The sequence below is a fragment of the Opisthocomus hoazin genome, chromosome 2 (assembly GCF_030867145.1).
Source record: "Opisthocomus hoazin isolate bOpiHoa1 chromosome 2, bOpiHoa1.hap1, whole genome shotgun sequence".
In the NCBI taxonomy this organism is placed as follows: Eukaryota; Metazoa; Chordata; class Aves; order Opisthocomiformes; family Opisthocomidae; genus Opisthocomus; species Opisthocomus hoazin.
The window spans coordinates 132,374,366-132,395,060 of NC_134415.1; the positions used below are offsets into that span (position 1 = coordinate 132,374,366).

General features: G+C 72.1%; 1 protein-coding gene and 3 non-coding genes across 5 annotated transcripts; 3 read left to right on the forward strand and 1 right to left on the reverse strand.

Annotated features, from left to right (window-relative positions):
- The first annotated feature begins 1,633 nt into the window (after window positions 1–1,633).
- Window positions 1,634–1,797, forward strand: LOC142360680 (U1 spliceosomal RNA). Its single transcript, XR_012763290.1, has one exon. It is a non-coding gene; the product is annotated as a U1 spliceosomal RNA (small nuclear RNA).
- Window positions 1,798–2,578: 781 nt separating this feature from the next.
- On the reverse strand, window positions 2,579–2,742 carry LOC142360691 (U1 spliceosomal RNA). Its single transcript, XR_012763301.1, has one exon. It is a non-coding gene; the product is annotated as a U1 spliceosomal RNA (small nuclear RNA).
- Window positions 2,743–5,478: 2,736 nt separating this feature from the next.
- LOC142360694 (U1 spliceosomal RNA) lies at window positions 5,479–5,642 on the forward strand. Its single transcript, XR_012763304.1, has one exon. It is a non-coding gene; the product is annotated as a U1 spliceosomal RNA (small nuclear RNA).
- A 381-nt stretch (window positions 5,643–6,023) lies between these two features.
- CAD (carbamoyl-phosphate synthetase 2, aspartate transcarbamylase, and dihydroorotase) lies at window positions 6,024–20,686 on the forward strand. 2 transcript variants are annotated; one of them, XM_075415139.1, is made up of 45 exons: window positions 6,024–6,135; window positions 6,319–6,458; window positions 6,798–6,927; window positions 7,127–7,269; window positions 7,398–7,539; window positions 8,023–8,194; window positions 8,274–8,459; window positions 8,530–8,642; window positions 8,764–8,909; window positions 8,996–9,127; window positions 9,320–9,553; window positions 9,657–9,878; window positions 10,190–10,378; window positions 10,766–10,890; window positions 10,991–11,124; window positions 11,200–11,312; window positions 11,428–11,678; window positions 11,749–11,995; window positions 12,125–12,223; window positions 12,334–12,558; window positions 12,638–12,820; window positions 12,915–13,133; window positions 13,231–13,398; window positions 13,470–13,652; window positions 13,721–13,825; window positions 13,903–14,151; window positions 14,377–14,458; window positions 14,626–14,792; window positions 14,905–15,069; window positions 15,146–15,277; window positions 15,352–15,553; window positions 15,640–15,830; window positions 15,896–16,036; window positions 16,128–16,223; window positions 16,291–16,432; window positions 16,554–16,601; window positions 17,051–17,095; window positions 17,191–17,345; window positions 17,559–17,633; window positions 17,722–17,934; window positions 19,048–19,173; window positions 19,245–19,400; window positions 19,466–19,567; window positions 19,696–19,790; window positions 20,584–20,686. In XM_075415139.1, the coding sequence occupies exons 1-45, from the start codon at window positions 6,051–6,053 to the stop codon at window positions 20,684–20,686; spliced, it is 6,771 nt and encodes a 2,256-aa protein (XP_075271254.1). In that variant the 5' UTR covers window positions 6,024–6,050. The 2 variants fall into 2 exon arrangements, with proteins under 2 accessions (XP_075271254.1, XP_075271257.1); XM_075415142.1 differs by lacking the exon at window positions 16,554–16,601.
- The last annotated feature ends 9 nt before the right edge of the window (window positions 20,687–20,695 follow it).

Below are 20,695 nucleotides of genomic sequence, written 5' to 3' on the forward strand. Positions count from 1 at the left end.
GCACGCAGCGGTCTTGGCCCGGGGGACAGGCCGCATGCTCCACGCGTGGCAGCGGGCGTTCCCGCGTTCAGCTTCCTACCGATCAGCCCCGGCCGCGGGGCGTCCCCGGGCCGCGGCTCCGTCCCGTCAGTCGCTCACGCTGGGTCAGCGTTTTCACACCGCGGGAGGAAGGGTCTGGGGGCCCTTCCCGCAGCGGGCGCGATGCTCAGGGTTATCGTGTGTTGGAGTGAAGGGTGGGTTACTTTTGGACACGACTCTGCGGCCAGAACCAGCCGAAACCGGCCAGGCGCTCCCAAGCCGTCTGCTCAGGGTGTGCTGATCTCCCTCAAGGGCAGCTCCCTTGGTTTAAACATTGTTGGCAGCCTGCAGGCAGAGCTTTCCAACACGCTCCTGAATCTTATCCCAAATAAGTCACAAGGTCCTGCTGTCCTAATTACGCTAAGGCCTTTGTGATAACAGCGCTTGGGGGCCGGTGGCTTTCCCGCAGCCCTGGACCCCGCTGCTGCCCCCGGGGCCGGGCCATGGCCCCCACCAGCTCCCGCAGCTGGCCTGCTGCCTCCCGCCGCGTCGTCCCACAGCGCAGGCTCCGTCACCCGGGGGCCGTCAGCCACCCTCACACCAGGAGCCCAGAGCGTCGTTCCACCTCTGCGCAGAGACGGGTGCTGGGCTGTAATTCCACGACGCTGGCACACCTCGGCCAACGCGCGGTGAGCGTTGATCCATCTCCAGCGGCAGTCACCGGTGCTTCCCATCGCCCTCGTCCCCCGCTGGCCCTTACCCAGCCCGTCTTGACTTACGGGCACAGCACACTTTCACCGTACTGCGCGTGCTGGGGAGCGGGGGGCTTTGCTCCCAGATGGGCTTCCTGAGCACCGGGGCGTGGTTTTCACGTCAGAACGAGCTGAATTCATGCAAAGGGCACAGTCCGAGGGATTTCGCTGAGGCCCAAGGCTGTCTGCCCGCTCGTCATTGTGACCAGCCCCGGCTGGGGCTTGGGGGGGACGCGCATGCCCTGACCTCGAGGGCTGTCCCCCGCCCAGGTCCCCCAGCCCCCGCACCTCAGCACCCCGCACCAGACCCACCGGCAGCCGCGCCCGGGACCTCAGAGGCGGGGCGACCCCCCCCACGGCCTCTGCCCGCTCCCCGCGGAGCCCGGGCTGCGCCAGCCGCTCCCTGCCCGCCCCGCGGGATCCCGGAGCCGTGACCGGGGCTGGGCCGCGACCGCCGACCGCAGTCGCGACGACCGGGCACGGGGAGGCGGGGCCTCCGCGGTCGGCCGGCAGGGGCGGGGCCATGCTGTCCTGCGCGCGGGACACGGGGCGGGGCCGGGGCTTGGGGGCGGGGCCATGCAGATCGCGCAGCTGCCGGCGGAGCCGCTCCGAGTCGACAGGGGCGGGGTCTGGCGAGGCAGGGGCGGGGCCATGCAGATGAGACACCGCCAGGCACGACGGGACACGCACTCGCGGGGACCACGCCGCCGTGGGCGCGGGATGCGCGGGGACGGGAGCAGAACTCAGCGTGGTGCGGAGGAGGCGGCGTGCGGACGCGTGGGTGTCGGGTGCGGTGTCGGGGGTGTCCGCGTGTTGTGTGTTTGCGGCGGTGGGTGGGGAGCGGTGGGTGCGGAGGTGGGGGCATACTTACCTGGCAGGGGAGACACCATGATCAGGCAGGTGGTTTTCCCAGGGCGAGGCTCATCCCTTGCACTCCGGGTGTGCTGACCCCTGCGATTTCCCCAAATGCGGGAAACTCGACTGCATAATTTGTGGTAGTGGGGGACTGCGTTCGCGCTCTCCCCTGATTTTGTGGTTCGAAAAGCAGACTTAGTTGTAATCTGTTTGTTTACCAGTGGCAGTCCTGTCATTGCTTGTCCTTGTGACGGTTGCTGGCGATGCTTGTCCGGATCGCTCCGTGGACGGTGGGCCCTGCCTCACGGGGGAATCGCCTGGAGCTGGCAGTGCGGGGCGGACCCGCGGCGCCCCGGCCCACGACCCGCGCCGGGGTCCTGCCCCGCCGGGGAGCAGCTACTCGGGGACCCGGCCCGCGGGGCTGGGAGCGCTGCCTTTCCCCATCCTCCCCCCGCCCTGCCGCTCTCCGACCCCAGGCTGTGTCGGGGCCATGGCAGCAGCGGGACCGGGGCGCTGCGGGAGGGGGCGGGGCCGTGCGGGTCTGCAGTCGCTCTCCCCCCTGGCCTGGGCTGCGGCAAGGACAGAGCTGGACGCGACGGCGACCGGGCGGTGGGGCCCGCCCGACGTGCTGCGGGTGCTCTTGCGGTGCCGTTAGCGGCGGGGCTGGGCTGGGCCCGTTGCGGGGAGAGGCCCCGCCGTGGGTCCCCGGGCCGGGGAGGGTCGCGGCGGCCGCGGGGTTGCGGATGGAGGAGGCGGCCACGGAGCGCAGGAGCCACCACGGACAGCGCTGCACTGAGGCCCCTCGGTCCCCCCGCGCGGGGCCTGCACCGCTCCCTGGCTGCGGGCGCTTGCCCGGAGGGACGGGGCCGGACACCAACGGAGTGAACCGAACTCCAGCATTGCCAACACCGACGCTTACTACAAAACCACTTCTGCTTTTGAAACTGTGAAGCCAGGGGAGAGCGCGAACGCAGTCCCCCACTACCACAAATTATGCAGTCGAGTTTCCCGCATTTGGGGAAATCGCAGGGGTCAGCACACCCGGAGTGCAAGGGATGAGCCTCGCCCTGGGAAAACCACCTGCCTGATCATGGTGTCTCCCCTGCCAGGTAAGTATGCCCCCACCTCCGCACCCACCGCTCCCCACCCACCGCCACAAACACATAACACGCGGACACCCCCGACACCGCACCCGACACCCACGCGTCCGCACGCCGCCTCCTCCGCACCACGCTCGGCTGCCGCCCGCGCCCACGCGCAGCCCGCGTCCACGCCCGCGGCCGGCGTGGTCCCCGCGAGAGGGTTCCCGTCGTGCCTGGCGGTGTCTCATCTGCATGACCCCGCCCCATCCTCGCCTGACCCCGCCCCTGTGGGCTCGGAGCGGCTCTGCCGGCAGCGGCGCGATCTGTATGGCCCCGCTCCCAGGCCCCGCATGCACCGCCCCACCCGGCCAGAGTGAAGCTGGGACCCGCAGCCGCTCACCGGGGAGCGGGGCCGGCGGGACCCGGGGCCGGGCTGCGGGCAGCTCCCGCGGCCGGGGCCAGGCAGAGGGCCGCGGGGCAGGAGCTCACGGCCGCGCTGCCCGCGGGGCTCTGCCTGCTGCCCTGCTGCAGGGCCTCAGCTCGGCCCGGGCCGGGAGCTCCTCTGCCCGGGCCACAAGCCTGCCGAGCCCCGGGTCGGGCTCTGGGGTCACGGGGAACCCCGCTCCTCCCGCAGCAGCCGCTCTGCGAATGGAACCTGCCGAGGCCCGGGCCGGGGCCGGCACCCGGCGTGTCACTGGGGAGGCCTGGCCGGGCCCAGCCAGCGCTCCCCGGGTCACGGCCCCGCCGCCCCGCCGAGGCATGCAGCCTCTCGCTGGCTGGCTCTGGGCGCCGGGAGTCGGGGCTGATACTCGTAAATGTGAAATTTCCACTTCCCAGAGTGATTGCAATTAAACTAAAGTAGACCCTTGCTGCATCGAGCAGACAGGAAAGCTCTGAGAGGCTCCTCAATAATTCTACCCCAGACAGCTCGGCCTTGGGAGGGCAGAGCTCCAAGCTACAGAGAGAAAGAGGCACCAGGAGGGCAACGAGAGCAGAGCAAAACAGCCTGGAAGGACACGGTGAACTGATCTTAGAACTGGGTCTGCGCAGAAACAAAGGTCAGCCAGCGGGCACTGTGACGAGGAGTGTAAGCCTTCGTCTTAGGACCCCCAAAGACCACCCGAGGACGCTAACAGGCATGTGTGAAAGACATTAACATAATGCCAAATAGTTCTTGGGAAAGCCGTGAATATGCTAAGCGTGTCTCGGAAATGTCATGAATATGCACACTGTGATCGTATTTAACCTGAAATGACGGGTGTTTGGGGCGCACGTTTGGAGGAGAGATCCCCGTGTGCCCGGCGCCGCAGTGAAGAACGCCTGCTGAGCAGCCCTGACTATTGACTCTGTGGTAAATGAGGTCGTCCCAAACAGGGTTTCAATTAAAGTATCCAATTTATTGGGCGAATGAAGGCAAGCAAACAGCACTGGGTGTGCCGGGAGTCTCTGCACAACCAAGACACACACCGTCCGGTTCCCATCTCCAGTTTATATATGGTCTGTGGATACATCTTCATAGAGAAGGTTCTGGACTTTACCCATGTGCCCTATGGGCTTCTCTTATGTAACACTATGTAACAACGAAACTGGTTTAAACTGGGAACACAGCATGACAAAATGTTCCAGAACATGTTGGTTTTGTTGATTTTCTGAACCGCCTAACACATCTCCGTACACCAAGGTGTTCGTCAGGCAACTGTGCAAGACACAGAAACAATGTGTATCACCCGGAGCCCTGCGTTCTTTCAGTCTGTGCTGACACAAGGGCAGGCAAGGCAAAAAAATCACATCTGACCACGCTGTCCTGGCTTTCCCATTGACACGGACCCGATGAACGTATCTCTCACTCTTCAGGCCAGCTTTTCACGGCATCGCCCTCCTCTCGGCCCCCGTTTCCCGGCACACTCTGCACCGTTCCTCCGGTCTCCGCCTGCGCCGCGCAGGCCTCACTCCAGCCTCTCCCGCACCGGCTTGCTGCAAGGCAGCGCCAGCTGCGCCCACGCGCACAACCCCCAGCGCTGAGAAACGCGGGGGCTCTCGCGGCACCGCGTGCTCGTGGGCTGCTCCTGCGCGGGCGCCTGCTCCGCGGCGCTGCCGTCAGCGCCCCGACCCCCAGTCCCGGCACTGGGCGTTACTGGGCTGTGAACACTTCTGTCCGTGGGCCCTGTAGGCGTCGTCGTGTCGGCCCGTCCTGGAGACCAGTGCGAACCAGTAGCACCCAGTGGGGTCCTGCCGGCTGCTGGAGGCCAGCCCGATGCCTGGGGACGCGGGGTCTCTGCCACAGCTGAGGGAGGTGGCTCCCGCTTTTCCCTCTGCAGGTTCAGACCCGCGGGCCCCCCTGAGACCCCCTGAGACCCTCGGCCACCCCTGACACCCCCCGGGACCCCCGAGACCCCGCTGGCGGTCGCGGTCCCTGCGGGCGTCTCGGGTGGGCGGGGCGAGCCTCCGGGGGCGGGGCCGTGAGGGTGGGGCGGGGCCATGCAGATCGCGCAGCTGCCGGCAGAGCCGCTCCGAGTCGACAGGGGAGGAGTCAGCGAGGCCGGGGCGGGGCCATGCAGATGAGACACCGCCAGGCACGACGGGACACCCTCTCGCGGGGACCACGCCGGCCGCGGGCGTGGTGCGGGCGGTGCGTGGGCGCGGGCGGCAGCCAAGCGTGATGCGGAGGAGGCGGCGTGCGGACGCGTGGGTGTCGGGTGCGGTGTCGGGGGTGTCCGCGTGTTGCGTGTTTGCGGCGGTGGGTGGGGAGCGGTGGGTGCGGAGGTGGGGGCATACTTACCTGGCAGGGGAGACACCATGATCAGGCAGGTGGTTTTCCCAGGGCGAGGCTCATCCCTTGCACTCCGGGTGTGCTGACCCCTGCGATTTCCCCAAATGCGGGAAACTCGACTGCATAATTTGTGGTAGTGGGGGACTGCGTTCGCGCTCTCCCCTGGCTTATAGTGTTTCAAAAACAGACTGAGAATTCAGCCTCTTGGCAATGCTGGAGGGTGCGGTGTCCGTCTTGCATCCTGTGCTCCCGCTGTACCCACCCGGCTCCGCAGCAGGGTTTTTCTCCCGTGTGCGCTCGCCCCTCCCCCGCGATTGGTCCCGGATCGCTGAGGTGGGGGGGCGGAGCCTCCCTCCCTCCCGCTCGCCGCAGCCCCGCGCCATCCCCGTCCGCCGGGCCCTCGGGGAGCCAGGTGTTGCGGCTCGGCCGCCGCGTGCCCCCCGCCCCGCCCCGCCCCGCCGCGGGGGCTGGCCCGGCCCGGCCCCGCCCCGGATGCTCCCGCCGCCGCGCCGCACGCGCCTCGCTCGGTCTCCGCCGCCGCAGCGGAGCCGCCGGAGCGCACGTGGGGCCGCCATGGGCTGCCTGGTGCTGCAGGACGGGTCGGTGCTGCGCGGCCGCGCCTTCGGGGCCGCCGGGGCCGCCGCCGCCGGGGAAGTCGGTGAGTGCGGCGGGCGGGGCCGGACCGGGAGCGGGAGCGGGACCGGGTCCGGCAAGGCGGATGTCGGAGGGCGGCCCGGGCCCGGCCCGGCGCGGGGACCCCTCCCTCTGCTCGGCGCCCGGCCGGAGCCGGTCGCGGGGCGTGCGGGATGCTCCGTCCCGCTGACCCGGCCGCGCCCCGCAGTCTTCCAGAGCGGCCTGGTGGGGTACCCCGAGGCGCTCACCGACCCCTCCTACAAGGCGCAGATCCTGGTGCTCACCTACCCGCTCGTCGGCAACTACGGGGTCCCCAGGGACGAGACCGACCCCTTCGGCCTCAGCAGGGTGAGGGGGGGCCGCGCGTGTCCCGGCGGCGCGTGGAGCTGCCCCGCCCCCTCCCGGGGGAGGCGGGGGGGGGGGGGGCGCGGAGACCCCCGGTCGCTGGGGCTCCCCGGCAGCACGAGGGGCGCGGGGCCGGGTGCCCGCGTCGGGGCTCTGCTGCTGGGGGGGGGGCCCGGCGGGGCCGAGCAGCCCCCGCCGCCCGCTCCAGGCCCCGGACCCCTCCCGGGCCCCCCTTGCCCCGGGGCAGAGTCCAGGCCCCGCCGCGCACCGGCCGGGCAGCTGAGGGGCTTCTCCCGGGCTGTGGACCCCACGCCCGGCCGTGCTCACCCCCTGCCCCCGCAGTGGTTCGAGTCCAGCAAGATCCACGCGGCCGCGCTGGTGGTGGGCGAGTGCTCGGAGACCCCCAGCCACTGGAGCGCGTCCCGCTCCCTCGACCAGTGGCTGAAGGAGCAGAACATCCCCGGGCTGGAAGGTGGGATGGGGGAGACCGCGGGGTGGGAGCTGGGGGGCGGCTGGGGGGCAGCCGGGGCCCGGGGGGGGCAGTTCCGCATCAGGTGTGTCCCTGCAGTGGCATTTCCCTCCCCGGGGGACTGACCGGGTGCTGTCGGGGCGCGGGGTCCTGGCTGGGCTGGGACGGGGCTGCGGGGCTGCGTCTCACGCCCCACCCGCAGGGGTGGACACTCGGGCGCTAACGAAGAAGATCCGTGAGAAAGGGACGCTGCTGGGGAAGCTGGTGCCGGATGGGACCTCCGAGGAGAGCCTCTCCTTTGAAGACCCCAACAAGCGGAACCTGGTGCAGGAGGTGTCGCTGAAGGTGGGGCTGGGAACGGCTGCGGGGCTGGCGCTGGGCTGGGGGGCACGGTGGGGATGGCCGGGGGGCGGCTGGGGCTGTGGAGGTCCCTGCCGGGGGGCCGGGGCGATCCACGCGCTCCTCTCCGGCAGACGCCCCGCGTGTTCAACGCCGGCGGGTCGCCGCGCGTCACGGCCGTCGACTGCGGCCTCAAGTACAACCAGGTGCGGTGCCTGTGCGAGCGGGGGGCGGCCGTCACCGTGGTGCCCTGGGACCATCCGCTGGACACTGCAGGTGGGCGGCAGCGGCCGAGGGCACCCAGGGGCCCTGCTGAGGGGTGGGGGGACGGGGCTTGGGGCAGGGGCCGTGTCCTTGGCCGGTGTCGAGGCAGCGGGGAACCGCTCTGTGCTCCGAGCCGTGCCGTTGAGGAGCCGTGATGTTGTCCTTCCCGGGGGCACGAGGGGCTCAGGGCCATCGGTGGGCCCCTGCGAGGGGGGGGGGGGATATGGACTTGGGGTGCCTTGCTGCTGTTGCGATGCGGGGCTCTGGGCCGTGGCATCCAGGTGCCCTGAAGTGACCCTGCGGGGGCCGTGGGGGCCCTGCAGCCGCCGCAGTGGGGGTTGTGGGGCCAAGGCACCTCGGTGTGACCCTGCCGCGGTGTCGGGGGGCTGTGGGCTTGGGGTGCCTCGCTGCTGGTGGCCGGGGGCCTGCTGGGACCCTGCCGGGACCTGGGGGACTGGAGGGCCCCGCTGTGACCCCACCGCTGTCTCGGCACAGACTTTGACGGGCTGTTCATCAGCAACGGCCCCGGGGACCCACAGCTCTGCCGGGAGACGGTGTCCGGCCTGCGCCGGGTGCTGGACGCGCCCCAGCCCAAGCCCGTCTTCGGGATCTGCCTGGGGCACCAGCTGCTCGCCCTGGCCCTCGGCGCCCGCACCTACAAGATGAAGTGAGTGGGGCTCCGGGGTCGGGCTCGCTGCGGGGCGCTGGCTGCGCGGGGCTGCCTGACTCCCGTCCCCCCACCCCAGGTACGGGAACCGCGGGCACAACCAGCCCTGCCTGCACGAGGACACGCGGCGCTGCTTCATCACGGCGCAGAACCACGGCTTCGCGGTGGAGGCGGGCAGCCTGCCGCCCGGCTGGGCCCCGCTCTTCACCAACGCCAACGACGGCTCCAACGAGGGCCTCGTCCACGAGCGCAAGCCCTTCTTCAGGTGGGTGTGGGACGGTGGCTGGGGGGGCCGGGGGGATGTGGGGCCGTGCCCTGCCTGACCCCCTCCGCAGCGTCCAGTTTCACCCCGAGCACCGCGCCGGCCCCACGGACCTGGAGGGGCTCTTCGACATCTTCGTGGAGGCGGCGCGGGACCTGCGGCGCGGGGACGGCAGCGCCCGGACGGGTGGGTGCGGGGCGGGAGGGGGCCGCAGGACCCTCGGCTCTGGGATGGGGCCGTGCTGGGGGGGGGGGCCGTGGGGCTGGGGCTGTGCGGCCCCGGCCCCGGCATGACCCGTTCCCCCCAGTGCGGGAGCGCCTGCGGGACTGGCTGACGTACGCGGAGGCGCCGGCGGCGGGGCAGGATGGGGCCCGGCCCCGCAAGGTGCTGATCCTGGGCTCCGGCGGGCTCTCCATCGGGCAGGCGGGCGAGTTCGACTACTCGGGGTCGCAGGTGAGCACCCACCCCGGGGGCGTGGGGGCAGTGGGCATCACCGGGGGGCGGGGGCCGCCAGCCGTGACCCCTCTGCTCCCCATAAGGCCATCAAAGCTCTGAAGGAGGAGAACATCCAGACGGTGCTGATCAACCCCAACATCGCCACGGTGCAGACGTCCAAGGGGCTGGCGGACAAGGTCTACTTCCTCCCCATCACCCCCGAGTACGTCACCCAGGTGAGCACCCCGCCGCGCCGGCTTGGAGCGGGGGGTCTGGGGGCACAGGGACCGGGGGCTGGGGCTGCCTGGCGGGTAGGAAGGTGTCTGGGGTCTGTGGGGCTGGGGGGTGCTTTGGGGGCAGCCAGAGGGTGCAGGGCACGTCGTGCGGGGCCGCCGAGGGTCCCTGCCCCACCAGCCTGTGCCCCCCAGGTGATCCGGAACGAGCGCCCTGATGGGGTGCTGCTGACCTTCGGCGGGCAGACGGCCCTCAACTGCGGCGTGGAGCTCACCAAGGCGGGCGTGCTGGAGCGGTACCGCGTGCGGGTGCTGGGCACCCCCGTCGCCTCCATCGAGATGACCGAGGACCGCAAGGTCTTCGTGGAGAAGATGGAGGAAATCGGGGAGCACGTGGCGCCCAGTGAGGCCGCTGCCTCCCTGGAGCAGGTCTGCGGGTGGGCTGAGGGTGGTCGTGGGGCAGGGTGGGGGGCAGCTTCCCGGCAGGGGGCTGCCCTCCCCCTCCCCGCCGTGACCCCGGTGCTCTCCGCAGGCGCAGGCAGCGGCCGAGAGGTTGGGGTACCCGGTGCTGGTGCGCTCCGCCTACGCCCTCGGGGGCCTGGGCTCCGGCTTCGCCAACACGCGCGAGGAACTGGTGGCACTGGTGAGCCAGGCCTTCACCCACACCTCCCAGGTCCTGGTGGACAAGTCCTTGAAGGGCTGGAAGGAGATCGAGTACGAGGTGGTGCGGGATGCCTACAACAACTGCGTCACGGTAGGGGACGGGGGAGACCCCCAGCCTCTGCCAGGGGGAAATCGAGGGAGGGAGCGGGTGCTGGGGGGCGTGGGGCAGGGTGCTGCTGGACCCCGTCCCCAGGGAGGGCTCCCCAGTCCCTTCACGGTGGCAGCAGAGCTGCTGGGAGCTGCCCCCCTCACACCAGACCCCCGTGCTCTGGGGGGGGCTGCAGCGAAGGAGGCGTTGGGGGGGCTGCGCGGGGGAGCCCTCATCAGACCCCGGGGTGGGGATGAGGCGGGGGGAGCCAGGAGGGACCCCGCAGCCTGCAGTGACCCCCCCCCTGCTTCTAGGTGTGCAACATGGAGAACGTGGACCCGCTGGGGATCCACACGGGCGAGTCCATCGTGGTGGCGCCCAGCCAGACCCTCAACGACACCGAGTACTTCATGCTGCGGCGCACGGCCGTGAAGGTGGTGCGGCACCTGGGCATCGTGGGCGAGTGCAACATCCAGTTTGCCCTGAACCCCGAGTCGGAGCAGGTGAGCGCGGCGCCCCAAGAGCCCAATTCCCGCCCTGGGGGGCCCGGGTCCTGCCCTGCGCTGCCCACGGGGCTGGGGGTCCCTGGGCTGCAGCGCCGGGGGGCCGGAGGCTGTCGCCGTGCCAGCCGCTCGGCAGACCCCGGAGCGCAGCGGGGTGCCGGGTCTCGCTCGCTGCCGGTGCCGCGCGTGGTCCTGGGGCGGTCTCGGCTCCGTCGTGCCACGGCTGTCGGCGATGGCTGCGCTTCCTCAGCCTGGCTGCCTGTGGTCCCCGTCGCTGTCTGTGCCCTTCACGCGCGAGCGACGCGTCGGTGCCCACCGGGCAGCCGGCAGCGGTGCGGCCTCGCGCCAGGGGGGCTGGTCCCTGCTGACTCTGCCCGCTGCCTGCAGTACTACATCATCGAGGTGAACGCCCGGCTCTCCCGCAGCTCGGCCCTGGCCAGCAAGGCCACGGGCTACCCGCTGGCCTACGTGGCGGCCAAGCTGGCCCTGGGCATCCCCCTGCCCCTGCTCAGGTAACGGCACCGCTGTGGCGCGGGACGGGGCCCGGCTCCGGCTGGCCCTGTGCCCCCCCGGCAGGACAGCCCTGGCCGCTGACCCCCGTCCCCTGCCCAGGAACTCCGTCACCAACTCCACCACGGCCAACTTCGAGCCCAGCCTGGACTACTGCGTGGTGAAGATCCCGCGCTGGGACCTCAGCAAGTTCCTGCGCGTCAGCACCAAGATCGGCAGCTCCATGAAGAGCGTGGGTGAGCACGGGGCGGGCAGCACGGGTGGGCAGCGGGGCGGGCGCGGGGTCTGGCCGCTCACGGCCCCCTCCGCAGGGGAGGTCATGGCCATCGGGAGGAACTTCGAGGAGGCTTTCCAGAAGGCGCTGAGGATGGTGGACGAGAACTGCGTGGGCTTTGACCACACGGTGAAGCCGGCCTCGGACGTGGTGAGCGCTGGGGCTTGGGAAGGCGTGGGGGGCCCGGGGGCCGTGCGGCCGGTGCCGTCCTGGGGAGGGGGCTGCCTGCTCCCCTCCTGACCCTGCGGACCCCCCGGCCTGGCAGGAGCTGGAGACGCCGACAGACAAGCGGATCTTTGTGCTGGCAGCCGCGCTGCGGGCCGGCTACTCCATCGAGCGGCTCTACGAGCTGACCAAGATCGACCGCTGGTTCCTGCACAAGATGAAGAACATCACGGACCACGCGGTGCTGCTGGAGTCGTACCGCGAGGAGCAGAGCACCATGCCCCCCGCCGTGCTCGAGCGGGCCAAGCAGCTCGGCTTCTCCGACAAGCAGGTGGCCCTGGCCGTGCTCAGGTAACGCGGGGAGGGGGTGGCCGGGCTCCGTGCCCAGCCTGCGTCCCGCGGCTCACCCTGCCCCTCGCAGCACCGAGCTGGCCGTGCGGAAGATGCGGCGCGACCTGAAGATCCTGCCGGTGGTGAAGCAGATCGACACCGTGGCGGCGGAGTGGCCGGCCCAAACCAACTACCTGTACCTGACCTACAACGGCACCGAGCACGACTTGGCTTTCCGCGAGCCCCACGTCATGGTCATCGGCTCCGGCGTCTACCGCATCGGCAGCAGCGTCGAGTTCGACTGGTGCGCCGTTGGCTGCATCCAGGAGCTCCGCAAGGTCAGCCGGGCCCCGGCCGCCGTGGGGCCGATGGGTCGGGCGTCCCCAGTCCGAGGACGGGGCCGGGGAGGAATGGGGTGCCCTGGGGGACCCTCGGCCTCACCTTGTCCCGCTCCCCCCCCCCCCCAGATGGGCTTCAAGACGATCATGGTGAACTACAACCCTGAGACGGTGAGCACCGACTACGACATGTGCGACCGCCTCTACTTCGACGAGATCTCCTTCGAGGTGAGCGGGTCTGGGGGCCCTGCCCGCCGTGGGGCTGGGGCAGGCTGGGGGCTGCCGCGGCCCCTGTGGCCCCCATCCCAGCCATGCCCCTGCCCCACACGCTGCCGCAGGTGGTGATGGACATCTACGAGCTGGAGAACCCCGAGGGCGTGATCCTGTCCATGGGCGGGCAGCTGCCCAACAACATCGCCATGGCCCTGCACCGGCAGCAGTGCCGCATCCTGGGCACCTCGCCGGAGGCCATCGACTCGGCTGAGAACCGCTTCAAGTTCTCCCGCCTGCTTGACTCCATCGGCATCAGCCAGCCCCTCTGGAAGGAGCTCTCCGACATGGAGGTGGGGGCCGCGGAGGGCGACGGCGCTGCCCCGGGGGACCGGCCCTCGCGCGTCCCCTGAGGGTGCCGTCTCCCCGCAGTCGGCCAAGCACTTCTGCTGCAAGGTGGGGTACCCCTGTGTCGTGCGCCCCTCCTACGTGCTGAGCGGCGCCGCCATGAACGTGGCCTACTCGGACAGTGACCTGGAGAAGTTCTTGAGCAACGCCGTGGCCGTGTCCAAGGAGCAGCCCGTGGTCATCTCCAAATTCATCCAGGAGGCCAAGGTCCATCCAGGAAGCTGCTCCAGCCTCGGGGCACCCCGCTCTCCCGGAGTTCCCCCGCCCTAGCGCTGGGCTGTGACCGTGTTCCTGCTCACAGGAGATCGATGTGGACGCGGTGGCCTCTGACGGCATGGTGGTGGCCATCGCCATCTCGGAGCACGTGGAGAATGCCGGGGTGCACTCGGGCGATGCCACACTGGTGACGCCCCCCCAGGACATCACCCCTAAGACGCTGGAGCGCATCAAGGCCATCGTCCACGCCGTCGGGCAGGAGCTGCAGGTCACCGGGCCCTTCAACCTGCAGCTCATCGCCAAGGTACCTCAGCCGGGGCGGCTGCGCCGGACGCCACGTTGCCGTGTGGGAGGATGCCCCGCAGCCCCCCACGAGCCTCGTGCTGTCCCCTCTCCCCCAGGATGACCAGCTGAAGGTGATCGAGTGCAACGTCCGCGTCTCCCGCTCCTTCCCCTTCGTCTCCAAGACCCTCGGGGTGGACCTGGTGGCTCTGGCCAGCCAGGTGATCATGGGCGAGGACGTGGAGCCCGTGGGGCTGATGACGGGCACGGGCATTGTCGGCGTCAAGGTGAGCGGGGGGCTGCGGGGGCCAGGCGGGGGGTACACGGCCAGGCAGCCCCTGAGCCCCCCTGCCCCCAGGTGCCCCAGTTCTCCTTCTCGCGCCTGGCGGGCGCCGACGTGGTGCTGGGCGTGGAGATGACCAGCACGGGCGAGGTGGCCTGCTTCGGGGAGAACCGCTGCGAGGCTTACCTGAAGGCCATGCTCAGCACCGGCTTCAAGATCCCCAAGAAGAACATCCTGCTGACCATCGGCAGCTACAAGGTGCGTGGGGCCGGGGCGGGCGCCGGGCTCCCCCCTCCGCCCTCTGACCGCCCCCGGGGTCGTTGCAGAACAAGAGCGAGCTGCTGCCGACGGTGCGGACCCTGGAGAGCCTCGGCTACAACCTGTACGCCAGCCTCGGCACCGCCGACTTCTACACCGAGCACGGCATCAAGGTCGGGGCCGGGGGTCCGCTGGGGGCTCGGGTTGCCGTCGGGGAGGCACGGGGCCCTGACGGCGTCGCTGCTGGCAGGTGATGGCCGTGGACTGGCACTTCGAGGACGCAGACGCCAGCGAGGCTGGCGCGCGGGACACCCAGCGCAGCATCCTCGACTACCTGGCCGAGAACCACTTCGAGATGGTCATCAACCTCTCGATGCGCAACTCGGGCGGCCGCCGGCTCTCCTCCTTCGTCACCAAGGGGTACCGCACCCGGCGCCAGGCTGTCGATTACTCCGTGCCGCTCATCATCGACATCAAGTGCACCAAGCTCTTCGTGGAGGTGCGGGGGCCCGAGGGTGTGGGGGCAGGGGAGGCAGCAAGGGGGGCTGGGGCGGGAAGGTCCTGTTGTGGGCAGCGCGGGGCCGGCGCTGTGCATGGCCATCGCTGTGCGAGGGTCGTTCCCGGGGCGCAGCTCGGGCAGGCGCCCTCGCCCCGGCCCCGTTGCTGAGCCCTGGCCCCGCGCGGCCCCGCACAGCGGGTCGGGCTCCATGGCTGCTCTCCGCAGGCGCTGGGCCAGATCCGGGCGGCCCCCCCGCTGAAGATGCACGTGGACTGCATGACGTCCCAGAAGCTCATCCGCCTGCCGGGTAGGGGGGCCGGGGGCTCCGAGGGGGCGGCCGCGGCGGCGCTGGGAGCTGGGCCGGGGGCTCCGAGGGCGCTGCGGGGAGAGGAGGAGACCGTCCGCTGCGCTGCCGCGGTGCCCCGTGTCGCCCGCGGCGGGGGCTGCCCGCCCTGACGCTGCCCCGCTCCCCAGGGCTGATCGACGTCCACGTGCACCTCCGTGAGCCGGGCGGCACGCACAAGGAGGACTTCGCCTCGGGCACGGCGGCCGCGCTGGCCGGGGGGGTCACCATGGTGTGCGCCATGCCCAACACCAGCCCCGCCGTCACCGATGCCGCCTCCTTCGCGCTGGCGCAGAAGGTGAGGGGCTGCGGCTGCGCGGCCGCTGCCCACGGCCCGTCCCGGGCGCTGCGGTGCCGGCTGCGGCGTGCCCACCGCCCCGGCCCGGCACCCACCGCCCCTCGCCCCGCAGCTGGCCGAGGCCGGGGCGCGCTGCGACTTCGCCCTCTTCCTGGGGGCTTCCTCGGAGAACGCCGGCTCGCTGGGCCCGCTGGCGGGGGCGGCCGCGGGGCTCAAGATGTACCTGAACGACACCTTCTCCAGCCTGCGCATGGACGACGTCTCGCTCTGGATGGAGGTGAGCGGGGGCCGGGGCCGGCGCTGGCGGGGGGCTGCAGCGGGCTCCCGGCGCCCACCAGCCCCGCTCCCACCAGCACCTGGAGCAGTGGCCGCGGCACCTGCCCGTCGTGGCGCACGCGGAGCGGCAGACGGTGGCGGCGGTTCTGATGGTGGCCCAGCTCTACCAGCGCCCTGTGCACGTCTGCCACGTGGCCCGCCGGGAGGAGGTGAGCGGCGCGGGGACCGCGGCCATCGGGGCGCGGGGCCGTCTGCGGCCCCCCCCTCACTGCGGCTCCCCCAGATCCTCCTGATCAAGGCGGCCAAGCAGCGGGGGGTCCCGGTGACCTGCGAGGTGGCCCCGCACCACCTCTTCCTGTGCCGGGAGGACGCGGGGCGCCTCGGGGAGGGCAGAGCGGCCGTGCGGCCGGCGCTCGGCACCCGCCGGGACATGGAGGCCCTCTGGGAGAACATGGACACCATCGACTGCTTCGCCACTGACCACGGTGAGAGCCCTGGGGACGGCGGCCACGGGGTGGGAACCGGGGCGGAGGCGGCAGCGGGTCGCACGCTGACCAGCCCCGTCCCGCAGCCCCGCACACACTGGAGGAGAAGCAGGGACAGGATCCCCCCCCCGGGTACCCTGGCCTGGAGACGATGCTGCCGCTGCTGCTGACGGCCGTCTCCGAGGGGCGGCTCACGGTGGAAGACATCATCCAGCGCCTCTACGAGAACCCCCGCAAGATCTTTGGGCTGCCGGCGCAGGAGGACACCTACGTGGAGGTGGGTTCCTGCCCCTCGCCCCGGCCGGGCGCTGGCCCCGCTGCCCCTGACCCGCTCTGCCGCAGGTGGACCTGGAGCACGAGTGGGTGGTCCCCAGCCGCACCACCTTCTCCAAGGCCCGCTGGACACCCTTCGAGGGCATGAAGGTGAAGGGGACGGTGCGGAGGGTGGTCCTGCGCGGGGAGGTCGCCTACATCGATGGGCAGGTGAGCCCCAGGCACCCTTCCCCCGGCTCCCAGGGAGACCCCCGAGCCCGGGAGCCCCCAGCACCGATGCTGTCCCCCCTCGTGGCTGCAGGTGCTGGTGCCCCCCGGCTACGGGCAGGACGTGAAGAAGTGGCCCTCGGGTGCTGTGCTGGCACCTCACGCGGCCCCCGCCAAGGAAAGCACGAAGGTACCGGGGTGCGTGGGGTGGGGGGGTCCTTGCCCCGCGCCGGCTCCAGCTCAGCCTCTCGTTGCAGACCCCCGAGCGGCCCCGGCACGCGGCGGCCGGCGAGACGCTGCGCGGCCGAGCCTCCAGCCCCCGCCGAGCCGGCCCCGCGGGCGACGGACGCTTCCACCTCCCGCCCCGCATCCACCGCGCCTCCGACCCCGGGCTGCCAGGTAGAGCCGGGCGGCGGGCGCGGCGGGCATGGCGGGCGGGCGGCGAGCGGGCAGCCCCAGGGCCGGGTCTGGGGCCGCGGCCGGGCGGCCCCGCTGACGCCGGCCCTTGTGTCCCGTCCAGCGTTCCGGAGGCTGGGAGCCGCGCACCGTCCGGGCGCCCGAGGCACCGGTAATGTCGGGGCGGGGGCTCGCTCAATGTGACGCAGCCGTACCAACGGCGCTGACCGCAGCCGATGAGTGCATCCCCTCCCCCAGGTGCCGCGCGGGCCCCGGGCTGCCCGTGCTGCCCCGGCACCGGCCGCGTTCCGCAGCGGGACGGGGCACGGCTGCGGCCGCCTGCTCCCCTCCTCCCCGCCCGCGCCGCACCTCGGGGACCCCTCGCCTGCCGGTGTGATTTGGGTTGCGTCCGATTGGGTTTTGCGGGGCGATGGCCGCGGTGCCGCGCTGGGGCTGGGCTCTGCCCGTCTCTGGGCGGCCGTCGCCCCGCGGTGCTTCCGCTCAGTGCTGCCGCGTGCCCGGAGGGCAGCGCCCGCGCCAGCAGCACCCCGGGAGAGCGGGGCTCGGGGTGCCACGGCCTCCCGCACCCCCTGACGCTGCTGCTCCTCTCTCCCACCCCAGCCGAGGACGCCCGGGAGAAGGCTGGCAGGAAGGCGCTGGAGGCAGGTGAGTGCCTGGGGGTCCGGGGGCCCATGGCAGGCGGGGGTCTGGGCTCCGCGGGACCACCCACGCGGGCTGACCGGCTGCTCTCGGTGCTGCAGACCCAGCCGCCATCCAGGACAGCTACTTCTACCCCCCGGGTCCCCTCCCGCGCCAGGCGTCCCCCCAGGGCACGCCCCACTTCCAGACCTCCCCGCTGCTGCACCCCCTCATCGGGCAGCACATCCTCTCCGTCCAGCAGTTCTCCAAGGAGCAGGTGCCCGGGCCGGCGGCGGGTGCTGGGGCCGTGCTCGCCCCGATGAGCAGGGCAGGGGGTGCAGCGGGTGCTGGGGCCACGCTCGCCCGGATGAGCAGGGCAGGGGGTGCAGCGGGTGCTGGGGCCACGCTCGCCCGGATGAGCAGGGCAGGGGGTGCGGTGCCACGCCGCGTGCGCCCCGGCTGCGCCCCGCTAAGCCGCCTCTCCCTGCAGATGTCACATCTCTTCAACGTGGCGCACACCCTGCGCATGCTGGTGCAGAAGGAGCGGAACCTGGACCTCCTCAAGGTGAGCCGGGCACGGGGGGCTGCCTGGGCACCCCAGGCGAGGCTGTGAGGGCCCCGGGCTCCCCGGGGTGACGGCGCGGTCTCCGCAGGGCAAGGTGATGGCGTCCATGTTCTACGAGGCCAGCACACGGACCAGCAGCTCCTTCGCGGCGGCCATGAGCCGGCTGGGCGGCTCCGTGCTCTCCTTCTCGGAGGCCACCTCCTCGGTGCAGAAAGGCGAGTCGCTGGCCGACTCCGTGCAGACCATGTGCTGCTACGCCGACGTGCTGGTGCTGCGGCACCCGCAGCCGGGGGCCGTCGAGGTGAGGGGGGCTGCCGAGGTGAGGGGTGCCGGGGGGGCTGCTGAGGTGAGGGGGGGCTGCTGAGGCGAGGGGTGCTGGGGGGGCTGTTGGGGTGAGGGGTGCCGGGGGGGCTGCTGAGGCGAGGGGGGGCTGCTGAGGCGAGGGGTGCTGGGGGGGCTGTCGAGGTGAGGGGGGGCTGTCAAGGTGAGGGGTGCCGGGGGGGCTGCCGAGGCGAGGGGTGCCGGCAGGGCTGTTGGGGTGAGGGGTGCCGGCAGGGCTGCTGGGGTGAGGGGTGCCAGGGGGGGCTGTCGAGGTGAGGGGGGCCAGCGAGGCTGTCGAGGTGAGGGGGGCCAGCGGGGCTGTTGGGGTGAGGGGTGCCGGGGGGGCTGTCGAGGTGAGGGGTGCCAGGGGGGCTGCTGAGGTGAGGGGTGCTGGCGAGGGTGCTGGGGTGAGGGGTGCCAGTGGGACTGCTGAGGTGAGGGGGGGCTGCCGAGGCGAGGGGTGCTGGGGGGGCTGCTGAGGTGAGGGGGGGCTGCTGAGGTGAGGGGTGCTGGGGGGGCTGCCGAGGCGAGGGATGCCAGGGGGGCTGTCGGGGTGAGGGGTGCCAGGGGGGCTGTTGGGGTGAGGGGTGCTGGGGGGGCTGCCGAGGCGAGGGATGCCAGGGGGGCTGTCGGGGTGAGGGGTGCCAGGGGGGCTGCTGGGGTGAGGGGTGCCAGGGGGGGCTGTCGAGGTGAGGGGTGCCAGGGGGGCTGTCGGGGTGAGGGGTGCCGGGGGGGCTGCCGAGGCGAGGGATGCCAGGGGGGCTGTCGAGGTGAGGGGTGCCAGGGGGGCTGTTGGGGTCAGGGGTGCCAGGGGGGCTGTTGGGGTGAGGGGTGCCGGGGGGGCTGCTGAGGTGAGGGGTGCTGGCGGGGCTGTTGAGGTGAGGGGGGCCAGTGGGACTGCTGAGGTGAGGTGGGGCTGCCAAGGTGAGGGGTGCTGGAGGGGCTGCCGAGGCGAGGGGTGCTGGTGGGGCTGCCCAGGGTGGCTGCATCCCGCCCTGATGGCGGGGCTGGGGCCCTGCCCATGGGGCAGACCCTGTCCCGGGGGGCTGGGGGGCCGCGTCCTGCCTGCGCTCAGCGCTGCCCACGCTCCCAGCTGGCCGCCAAGCACTGCCGCAAGCCCGTGATCAACGCCGGGGACGGGGTGGGGGAGCACCCCACGCAGGCGCTGCTGGACATCTTCACCATCCGCGAGGAGCTGGGCACCGTCAACGGCATGACGGTGAGGCCGGGGGGCTGCGGGGTCGGGGGGTGCTGGGTGCGGGGGGCCACGCTGACTGCTCCCCGTCGCAGATCACCATGGTGGGCGACCTGAAGCACGGGCGCACGGTGCACTCGCTGGCCCGCCTGCTGACGCAGTACCGCGTCAACCTGCGCTACGTGACGCCCCCCGGCCTCCGCATGCCCCCCGACATCGCCAGCTTCGTGGCCTCCAAGGGCATCACGCAGGTGAGGGGCGGGGGCGGGGGGCCGCGGCCCCGTGCCCCCCGGCCCGGCTGACGGTGCGGCCGCAGGAGGAGTTCGGGAGCATCGAGGAGGCGCTGCCGGACACCGACGTGCTCTACATGACGCGCATCCAGAAGGAGCGCTTCCGCCTGGCCGAGGAGTACGAGGCCGTGAGTCGGGGGGGGACGGACGGACGGACGGACCCCAGTCTCACCCAGCGTGGGGGCCGCGGGCTCTGGCGCTGCGCGGGGTGGGGGCTCGCCCGCCGGCGGCTCAGCGCAGCCCCCTGCCCCCGCAGTGCTTCGGGCAGTTCATCCTCACGCCCCACATCATGACCCGGGCCAAGGAGAAGATGGTGGTGATGCACCCCCTGCCCCGCGTCAACGAGATCAGGTGCGGGCGGGGGGCTGTGCTGTGCGGGGGGGCTCGGGGGGCAGGGGCGGAGCTGGGAAATGGGGATGGGGGAGTCTGTGCTGTGCGGGGGGGCTCGGGGGGCAGGGGCGGGGATGGGGGATGGGGCTGGGGGTGTCTGTACTGTGCGGGGTGGCTCGGGGGGCAGGGCAGGGGGCTGGGGGTCTGTGCTGTGCGGGGGGGCTCAGGGGCTGGGGGTGCGGGGTGGGGGCTGGGGGTCTGTGCTGTGGGGGGGGCTCGGGGGGCAGGGCAGGGGGCTGGGGGTCTGTGCTGTGCGGGGGGGGCACGGCTGGGGGTTGCAGGGCAGGGCTGGGTGATGGGGCTGGGGGGTCTGTGCTGTGCGGGGGGGTCGGGGGGCAGGGGGGTGCAGGGCTCGGGCTGGAGGTGTGGGGTGGGGGCTGGGGGTCTGTGCTGTGCGGGGGGGGGCAGAGCTGGGGGGGGCAGGGCAGAGCTGGGGGATGGGGCTGGGGGTCTGTGCTGTGGGGGGGGTCGGGGGCTGGGGGTGGGGGCTGGGGGTCTGTGCTGTGCGGGGGGGGCAGAGCTGGGGGGTGCAGGGCAGGGCTGGGGGATGGGGCTGGGGGTCTGTGCTGTGCGGCGGGGGCAGGGCTGGGGGGGGCAGCGCAGGGCAGGGAGTGCGGGGTGGGGGTGGGGAGCGGGGGGCGGTCTGTGCTGTGCTGGGCAGGGCCGTGGGGGTGGCGCAGGGCTTCGTGCGGGGTCCGTGCGGGAGGGGGAGCCGGGGGGGGTGTGTGCCCCTGCGCTGACGTCACTTCCGCAGCGTGGAGGTGGACTCGGACCCGCGCGCCGCGTACTTCCGGCAGGCGGAGAACGGGATGTACATGCGCATGGCGCTGCTGGCCACCGTGCTGGGCCGCTACTGACCAATAAAC

Excerpts from the sequence above, each read along its gene's own strand:
- CAD (XM_075415139.1), top strand. The coding sequence starts at position 6,051 with ATGGGCTGCCTGGTGCTGCAGGACGGGTCGGTGCTGCGCGGCCGCGCC. Across the intron at positions 7,540-8,022 it reads CCATCCGCTGGACACTGCAG|ACTTTGACGGGCTGTTCATC; the intron begins GTGGGCGGCAGC and ends GTCTCGGCACAG. Across the intron at positions 13,826-13,902 it reads ACACCGAGCACGGCATCAAG|GTGATGGCCGTGGACTGGCA; the intron begins GTCGGGGCCGGG and ends CGCTGCTGGCAG.